The sequence below is a fragment of the Nansenia antarctica genome, assembly GCF_963989245.1.
Source record: "Nansenia antarctica genome assembly, chromosome: 16".
NCBI lineage: Eukaryota > Metazoa > Chordata > Actinopteri > Argentiniformes > Microstomatidae > Nansenia > Nansenia antarctica.
This window is the reverse complement of record NC_137686.1, coordinates 17,159,641-17,169,391: the sequence shown is the minus strand read 5'-3', so window position 1 is coordinate 17,169,391 and position 9,751 is coordinate 17,159,641. Positions and strand designations below refer to the sequence as shown.

The following is a 9,751-nucleotide window of genomic DNA, read 5'->3' as shown; positions in this document are numbered from 1 at the left end:
ACTATGTAAGTGCAGTGAAGAAAATGAAGTCCTTGTGGTACAGTAGTATAGTAGTTATATAATACATCATTGATTATACTAACAAGTGATTAGAAACTGTCCTTGCAGTAAACCCACAATGAGGGATGGACTTACTACACACTGAATTCCTTGCACAGCATCACACAGCATCACACACATATACACTCACACACACACACACACACACACACACGCACACACGCACACACACACACACACACACACACACACACACACGCACACAAACACACGCACACGCACACGCTCACACACACAAACGCACACGCACACACACACACACACACACACACACTCACACACACACACACACACACACACACACACACACACTCCCACATAAAAATAAACTCTAAAACAAACCCTTTCTGAGTCAACAGTCAGATAAATAGTGATATTAAGTGAGGACAGTCCTGTACTGGCGTTGAGTGCTGCACGTTCTCATGTCATGTGACAGTGTCTTTCGTTTCACAGCTTGCAGCTCAGGTCCTTGAAGACCATGAGGATGAAGATATCGGATTTGGCCTTGTTGATGAGAAGAAGGACAGCATTGTTGCTAAGAAACTAGGTACACACACTGTAGATTAGATTAGATTAGATTCAACCTTATTGTCATTGCAGAGTACAAGTAACAGACAACAAAGTTATTTACATTACATGTCTGATACCATTCTTCATTCCATTCCATGCATTACAACAAATCTGTCCTCCGATTTCTACCTCCACCAGCCTCGACTGGTGGACTCCCACTGGGAATGAGCTTTGATCTGTGTAATTCTTTCACACCATTGAGGATGAGTAGAAGGAGACAAGGAAAGGCAGCCGTTGCAGAGTATAGTGAGATGCATGCCTGGTTAAGTCACTGTGCAAGTCACAAGGCAGTGTATGAGCAGTTGCAAGCCTGACCTCTCGTGGATTTCAGGGCATGCATGACAGGGGACGCTGGTGGAAGTAAAAATCAGGATGCATGGAATGGAATGAGGAATAGTATCTCTTCATTAGATTCCATGCATTAGAATGATCCCGTCACCCATGAATATGTCTGAGCCAGACCTACGTTTCTTCCGCAGGCATCGAAGAGGTCGACAGCATCTATATCTTCACCGAGGATGAGATCATAGAATACGATGGGGAGCTTTCTGCAGACACGCTGGTGGAGTTCATCTATGATGTGCGTGAGGATAATGACAATAGTTTCACGTTTCTTTCTCTTCCATCTACAGGACAGGGAACCCTCTGAAAACCAGTATGACTACTGAGAAGGGGGTTAAATTCATTTAAATTCCAATATCTTGTGTTTTAAAACTATATTTAGTGCTTAAAATCCCCTTGAAGTATATATGTGTTCTCTTTTATTCTCTCCTGTATCCTTTCTTTCTCTTTTCCAACTCCATGATATCCTCCCCTGTGTCTCCAGGTTCTTGAGGAACCAGTAGAGATTATCGACAATCAGCATGAACTTAAAGGCTTCCACAACATTGAAGAGGACATCAAACTGATGGGCTACTTTAAGAGCCACAAGTCTGAACGTAAGAATTCTACATATTCTTTATATATATATATATATATATATATATATATATATATATATATATATATATATATATATATATAAACAACAAAAAATCATGATGCATTTCCTGTTGTTTTATGGGTAAAACAGCATGCCTAACGCCTAATGTCTTGTTATATACATAACACTTTGAATATGCGCATGATCGAGACTGAGAGTGTTTAAAATAATCTTGTCAGGTGATATGGGCAGCGGGAACAAAAAAAAATCTGAATTTATAGAGCTTTCATCGAGGTCTTCAAAACAGCTTGATGGATGCCTGTCACATTTCAGATTTTGTGGCTTTTGAGGACGCCGCCGAAGAGTTCCATCCTCACATCCTGTTCTTTGCCACGTTCAATCCCAAGGTGAGGAACACCACCCAGACTAACCACTCTCAATCAAATTCAATCAAATATATCTGTATAGTACTTTTTTTACCAAAACCATTGTCTCAAAGTGCTTTTCCAAAAGAACAATACCAACAATATAAACAATTAATACAATATAAACAACAATAACTGACACCCAACTAAGAACCAAGAAGGATGAGCAAAGGTGCTCTGTCCTCTCAGCTAGTTAGGCTAGTTTCCTGACTCGTTTCCTGGACACAGATCAAGACAAGGCCAAGAATATGTGGCTCCATCTCCATTGAGGATGTTTTTTGGGGTCTAGGGTTAGACTAGATCTGTGTACGGCTAACCAGCCCTCATAGTGTTAAAGGGGACACAGTGTTTGTCTTTTTCTCGTCTTGTTAAACATTCTGCCCTGTTTCCTCAAATACTACAATAATACATTCCCTCAATTAAACTATACTTCCCATGAATACTGGATAGATAACTGTACATCACCACCATAATGCCACCATGTACTGTATATTAATCTCACTGGTCTCTATTGGCTTCCTGTACCATGATTAAGCCTAGTCTGAGAATAAAAAGCATCCTCAATGGAGATTTTCCTCATTATTTGCCCCTTCCAATTTCTTTGGTCCAATCCTCTGTGTTCCAGATTGCCAAGAGTTTGGAACTGAAGTTGAATGAGGTGGACTACTACGAGCCCTTCATGGACGACCCTGTGACCATCCCCGGGAAACCCTACACAGAGGAGGAGCTGGTGGACTACATCGAGGATCAGGACAGGTGAGGTTCTTGGGCACTGTCACCAGACGTGCCGCTAGGGTACAGTGCTGAGCAGGGGAGGCTGGTGGCAGCAGAAATTGGATTTCAGACTCATTGTAATGCATGGAGTGAAAGGAGGACGTGTTTGGTACCATTCCTCATTCCATTCCATGTATTACAATGAGCCCGTCCTCCCATTTCTACCTCAACTAGCCTCCCCTGCTGCTGAGGTAAATGCTTATAAACCCCAGAGCAAACAACAACAAGATATCAAATAGGAAATAATAGAATAGAACTTAATTGTCCATCCAAGGATGGAACTCGAAATTCCACCCTACCAAAAACATCTCACTTCCCATTTCATGACAGACCAACCCTGAGGAAGCTGGAGCCAAGCAACATGTATGAGGTCTGGGTAAGCTATCTGCCATTACCATAGAAATCACACAACAGAAAATGGAATTGCCGTGCTACTGTGAGCACACCGTATCAATGTTAAGTATCTACGATAGGAGGACTGGGTAAGCGCAATCCATGTCAAATAATTCTGCCTCCCTGAAAAGCATGCACAGAACCTGGTCAAAATGATGCTCCAATGCTGAAAGTGTCTGGGAGTGGTGTGTTTACAAAGTCTGCCTTTTCTTAGGGGGATGACATTGAGGGTGAACACATCATTGCGTTCGCAGAGGAGCATGACCCAGGTATAGAACCAGAAGAGGTCCTGATTAATCAATAGGACTGTCCACAAACATGTTTTCAGATGCATAGTAAACGCAGAGGCCGAGAATTTAGGTAGAAAATAAAGTGTAAGGAAGCTTCACCCGAGCTCCACTAATTTTGACTCCACTTCCTAGATGGCTTTGAGTTCCTGGAGATCCTGAAGCAGGTTGCCGAGGACAACACTGACAACCCTGACCTCAGCATTCTATGGATTGACCCAGACGACTTCCCCCTGGTAAGATTTACGGCTGTAGCTTGTTTACAAGCATAACATCAGATACAGTGTATATCAATGAAATAATGATGAATCTATCTTATGGCACACATTGATAAGAAATGGTTGGAGATGGTTCATTTTGATCAGTGACTATAAAAATATATATTTTTTCTTTTTTTCTTTAGCTCGTTCCCCACTGGGAGAAGACCTTTGGTATTGACCTGGACCACCCCCAGATTGGCGTTGTAGACGTTGAAGACGTGAGTTTGACTACTGTTATATGTAGTATTTACACATTGTCCTTAAGGGGTTTCACACACTACATGGTTAAACCAAACTGTACTGTGCTGGCTCTGACATTTACTGGGTTTGGCTCTGACAGCTGGGTTTGGCTCTGTAGTGTGAATTTAGGGTTTAGCGGATGAGTCATGTGGTGCCACTAGCATGACAGACATACTGTACATCCTATAGTCTGTTTTTGAACCTATGACACACTGACTCGCTCTTCGTCTCTCCACAGGCCGACAGTGTATGGATGGACATGGATGATGATGAGGACATGCCAACTGTAGACGAGCTTGAAGAGTGGATCGAAGATGTTCTGGCAAATGAAATTGATCCTGACGATGATGACGATGATGACGATGATGATGATGATGATGATGACGATGATGATGATGATGATGATGACGACGACGACGACGACGATGATGACGACGATGATGACGACGATGATGATGACGACGATGATGATGACGACGACGACGACGATGATGACGACGATGATGATGACGACGATGATGATGACGATGATGACGACGATGATGATGACGATGATGACGACGATGATGACGACGATGATGACGACGATGATGATGACGATGATGATGACGATGATGATGACGATGATGACGACGATGATGACGACGACGATGATGATGACGACGATGATGATGACGACGATGATGACGACGACGATGATGACGATGATGACGATGACGACGATGATGACGATGATGATGATGACGATAATTAAATTGTCACAGTCATCATTTACATTGTCAGTCTTTATTGACATCTGGTCAAAGCAATTTTAACAAACAAACATCAACTTCCTCAAATCTTCCTTGTCCTCTAGTTCTAGCATGTCATTGGCGTAAATATGTCTGCTCATGTAGTTATCCTCTTGTAGTTATCCTCTTGTGATTATCCTCATGTGATTATCCTCATGTGATTATCTTCAATTTTCAACATCCTCACTCAGAGCATCTTGCCAGAGATTGTTACATTTCCCAAGCTATCCTAAACTCTGTGTACTTTTGATTCATAAAAGACAGTATTTTCTCAGAGCCCTGTTTGTTTTCTATTCTCTCCTGTAACTTTGCCATTTGTACAATAAGACAATGATAAAAGGGAAAACATGCAGTACGCATTTTCACTATTGGTGAACTAGTGGTCATTCACTAGCGCGAAACCCTAACACACCTAATCCTTATGATTTTTATATTCCTCAATTTATATTCCTCATTTCTAAACAAAATAGAGAGGCTACACTGTTAATGCATTTTAGGTCAGAGTCAGTCATATCTGTAAAACCTGTTATAGTATGAATGTATTTTCTTTCTGTTTTATTTGATCTGGATTAAATGTTGGCCCCTCTCCCAGGTCATGAAATTCAAGGGTGCTAGCAGGCTATTCCTACAGGTCATAGGTCATATCAGCCTACTTTGTAAAATTATTGTAACTTTACTTGAAAGGGGCGGTAAGCTTTTTTCTCTTTGTGCACTGACAAGTGCTGTAAATCACATGCATGTTTTCTACTGATAAAGAAATATAACAACAACTGTATTCTATTTTTTTTAACAAGAAAACGTAAACTTACTGTAAAGTCTTAAAATAAATGACAGCCTGGAAAGAGATATGACATTACTCTGTTTTTTACTCTTAAGTGTGTGTGTGTGTGTGTGTGTGTGTGTGTGTGTGTGTGTGTGAGAGAGAGAGGGGGGGGTGAAAAGTGTGCGGCCATGCACAGCTCCAACACCATCATTAACTTTGCTGATGACACCACCGCCAAACCGGTCATGCTGGATGATGTTGAGGGCAGCATAACATCACAGCGTCTCCAGACTCTTTCATGTCTTTCACATGTGCTCAGTGTGAACCTGCTCTCATCTGTGAAGAGAACAGGGCGCCAATGACGAACCTGCCAATTCTGGTGTTCTCTGGCAAATGCCAATCGAGCTGCACGGTGCTGAGCACAGGTCTCACTAGAGGACGTCGGGCCCTCATACCACCCTCATGGAGTCTGTTTTTGATAGTTTGGTCAGAAACATGCACACGAGTAGCTGCCCGTCATTTTGTAGGGCTCTGGCAATGCTCATCCTGTTCCTCCTTGCACAAAGGAGCAGATACTGGTCTGCGCACAAGATCAGCCGCCAAGGCCTCATTCTGACCAGGAAAAACTATGTATACTGTATAACATGATAGCCATCTATGAGCAATGCACTGTATATAAGATGATGACCAAGGGTCTTTCTGCTGCTGACCAAGGGGCTGAGTCCTGTTGATGGGGCCCAATTTTCTTTTAGACTCTGTAGGCTACTGTATTTGATTATTACGATTTCATAAATATGATATATTGTCTGAATTTGTGTTGTTTTATCAAATGTTCCAATTATTTTTCATTTATTGTGCTGGTTTATTATGAACAACATGTAAAATTGCAGGAAACTAGCACAAATAATTGGGTGGGAGAGAGGGGCCGCCACTGCCAAAACGTGCAGTTTTGGGTCGCTCCACCACCAAAAAACTTGGCAGCCATGTAATATAACAGACAAATATGATACACTGTTGTCATAACAACCAATGTTAAGAGTGAAGGTCTGTAAAAATCTAACTCTGTAGTGGTCTAAACCATAGACTTATTAGGGGAAACAAACACTATGTGATATGATGATTCCTCCGTCCTCTGTCCACCATGTATCCTATGCATAACCTTGCCAATCAAAACCACCTGCATATCAATTATGTCTCTTCCTTCCTGACATAGCCATCCACTTTTTTCCCTCATTGTGTTACTAATGCCAAATCAGTGATTGCACTGTCCTCAAGGGGAGTCATGCAAACTGCCAGTTATCGAAGGAGGGGATTGCGCAGGTATTTAATCTTGACTGGGTCCAAGAAATACGACCATATCTCACCAGTGCTGGCCTCCCTTCATTGGCTCCCTGTCCATGTTAGAGCGGATTTCAAGTTGCTCCTGTTAACATACAAAGCTATAAATGGCACTGCTCCTTCTTATTTAAAGGACCTTCTCGTCCCATATGTGCCCTCAAGGGCTCTGTGCTCACAAGGCTCTGCCCTGCTCATTATTCCTAGGGTTAGAAGAAAGACAATCGGTGAGCGTGCGTTCTCCTTCCGTGCACCAACTCTCTGGAACCGTCTTCCACTGGATATCAGACAGGCAGAATCAGTAGAAGTGTTTAAAAATAAGCTAAAGACCCACCTGTTTTGCGTTGTCTACATGTCATAGGCTGTTTTTTTTGTGCTGTTGTAATTTATGTGTGTTTTTAAATTGAAATAGTTGTTTTTAAATTTGTTTAAAATTTTAGTTTTTACCTATTGTACTTGTAAAGCACTTTGACGTAAAGTGCTATATATATAAATAAAGTTATTATTAATTGAAGTGTCGTAGACAATTCCTCAATCAAATCACGTGGTATCTGTCCATCAGCGGCACACGTCACTTTTCTTCCGTCACCGAAGACAAACTATGAATGAATGAATGAATGGTCTTTATTGTCATTGCTATAGTACAGGTACCAAACAACGAAATTTGGGAGGGGTGGCTCCCCTGGTGCTAGGAAAGAAAAAAAACTAAAAAAACTAAAAAAGAACAAGAAGGGAAAGGAGCTGGTTTACATAAATAAAGGCTATGTACACTATCCACTATACTATACTGTACAGATAAAACGACTAGGGTTGTCATATTGCACATAGTGTTATTGCACATTCATTTTGTTCTCAGATGTCATTATTTTACACACCACTGTCTAATGTATGATTCACTCAACTGGTTTTCACTTGAAGACAGAAGGTCTTCAAGTGAATCCCATTGGTTACAATTTATTTATAAATGTATTTACTTTAAATATCCCATGTATTTAAAAGTTTACTTGGTCCCCCGTAGTTCTCCCTATCCACTCAGACAACATCAAAACCTCTTTTTCTGTGTTCCCAGATACCGGAAAAAACTAGGTCGTAATTCATTTGCCTACAAGGCCCCTAGTGACTGGAACAATCTCCCTTCCCCTTTAAGGTCCCTCACATCCTTTCAATCCTTTAAATCATCTTTACTTTCCTATTTAAAAAAGCCCTGCTTATGCTATTAATTATGTGGGGGGTTTGGACCGGCTAGTTTTCAGGTTGTTCGTATCTGTATTTTCCTTAAATGTGCTTTCTGTTGTTGGCAATTTCGATTACTTGCTGATGTCTTCGGATAATTATATTATGTATGTATCTGACTGTTGCTTGTATATATTGCGGTTGGGTTGTAGTGGTGGGTTGTGGAGTGATGACGGGCTGTGTGTGTGAGTGTGTGTGTAGGTGCTTTGTATTGTTATTTGTTATGTGTTACGATTATGTTTGTATCGTCATGTGAGGACCCCCTCGAAAATGAGAAGATTCTTCTCAAGGGGCTTACCTCAAATAAACAATCTCAAACAATCTCAATTTAAAGTGTCGCAGTTTGCAGGCTTGAAATGTACACATTTGTGCCTCAGCACTACACCTGATTTTTTCAATCCAGCAACTGCCATCAATCCGTCCAGACTGTCCAGGGCCCAGAACCTATAGGTCTTTGCTGTGTTCAGGGCCTGGATGGCCCTGGGGTAGAAGCTGAGCTTCAGTCTGTTTGTCCTTGCGGCCATGGTCCTGTACCGCCTTTTCGAGGGCAGCTGGGCAAAGTGTTCGTACCCAGGGTGGGATGGGTCTCTGGAGATCTTGGAGGCCTTCCTGAGGCAGCGTGTGTTGTACAGCTCTTCCAGAGAGGGGAGGGGGGCGCCGGTGATCTTCTGGGCTGTTCTCACGACTCTCTGTAGCGCATTTCTCTCTGCGGTTGTGCAGCTGGAGAACCAGTTGCAGATGCAGTAGGTGAGGATGCTCTCCACTGCGCAGCGGTAGAAGGCCACCAACTAGCCAACTAGCACGTTTTTAGATTTGTTTCTAATAAATCCAAACCTTATTTTTGACCAGCCATCGACTGTCCTATCGATGTATTAGGCAACTTTGCAAAAAGGTTAGTACAGTAGGCCTACAACAAATTACCCTAGCCACTGCTAAGTAGATAATGATAATGTGATGGTGAGCCCAGCTCACTCCAATATGATTAGCTAGATGAGGCCTAGCATGCTCGTTAACGTGCTAGCAGCATGTCCATTAAACTGTCACAACCAGCTAGCGGTAGCCTAGCATGTTGAGTGATTCCCGAAGGTCCACGTGTCCCGTGGGATTTTGTGACAATCATACATGTATTATTGCAATATGGAATGGAATGGAATGGAATGGAATGGACTTTATTTGTCATTGCTACAGTACAGGTACCAAACAACGAAATTTAGGAGGGGTGGCTCCACTGGTGTTAGGAAAGAAAAAAAAAAAAAAAAATTTTAGAAACAGCATAAAAGCATAAAATCACAAGAAGGTAAGGAGCTGGTTTACATCAATAAAGGCTATGTACACAATCCACTGTACTATACTGCACAGATAGTCAACTAGGGTTGTCATATTGCACAAAAGTATTTTTTCACGTTATTTTAAAGTGTCACAGTTTGCAGGCTTGAAAATGTACATGTTTGTGCCTCAGCACTAGCTGCCATACAATCCGTCCGGACTGTCCTGGGCCCAGAACTTAGGCCTTTTCTGTGTTCAGGGCCTTGACGGCCCTGTGGTAGAAGCAGTCCTTCAGTCTGTTTGTCTTAGCGGCCGGGGTCCTGTACCTCCTGTTCGAGGGCAGCCTGACAAAGTGTACGTGCCCAGGGTGGGTCGGGTCCCTGGAGATCTTGGAGGCCCTCCTGAGACAGCGTGTGTTGTACAGCTCCTCCA

The 9,751-nt window shown here is 42.3% G+C and overlaps 1 protein-coding gene across 1 annotated transcript in view; it reads left to right on the top strand.

The window, feature by feature from the left end:
• Positions 1–4,685, top strand: part of casq1a (calsequestrin 1a) — a gene marked incomplete at both ends in the record, with an annotated part of 10,468 nt that extends 5,783 nt beyond the window's left edge. Inside the window, 10 exons of the mRNA XM_080546455.1 lie at positions 514–607; positions 1,110–1,210; positions 1,457–1,568; positions 1,886–1,959; positions 2,603–2,733; positions 3,082–3,127; positions 3,359–3,413; positions 3,567–3,667; positions 3,835–3,909; positions 4,170–4,685. Coding sequence (XP_080402581.1) covers positions 514–607; positions 1,110–1,210; positions 1,457–1,568; positions 1,886–1,959; positions 2,603–2,733; positions 3,082–3,127; positions 3,359–3,413; positions 3,567–3,667; positions 3,835–3,909; positions 4,170–4,685 — 1,305 coding nt within the window. The remainder of the gene's footprint in view (positions 1–513; positions 608–1,109; positions 1,211–1,456; positions 1,569–1,885; positions 1,960–2,602; positions 2,734–3,081; positions 3,128–3,358; positions 3,414–3,566; positions 3,668–3,834; positions 3,910–4,169) is intronic.
• Between the last annotated feature and the right edge of the window lie 5,066 nt (positions 4,686–9,751).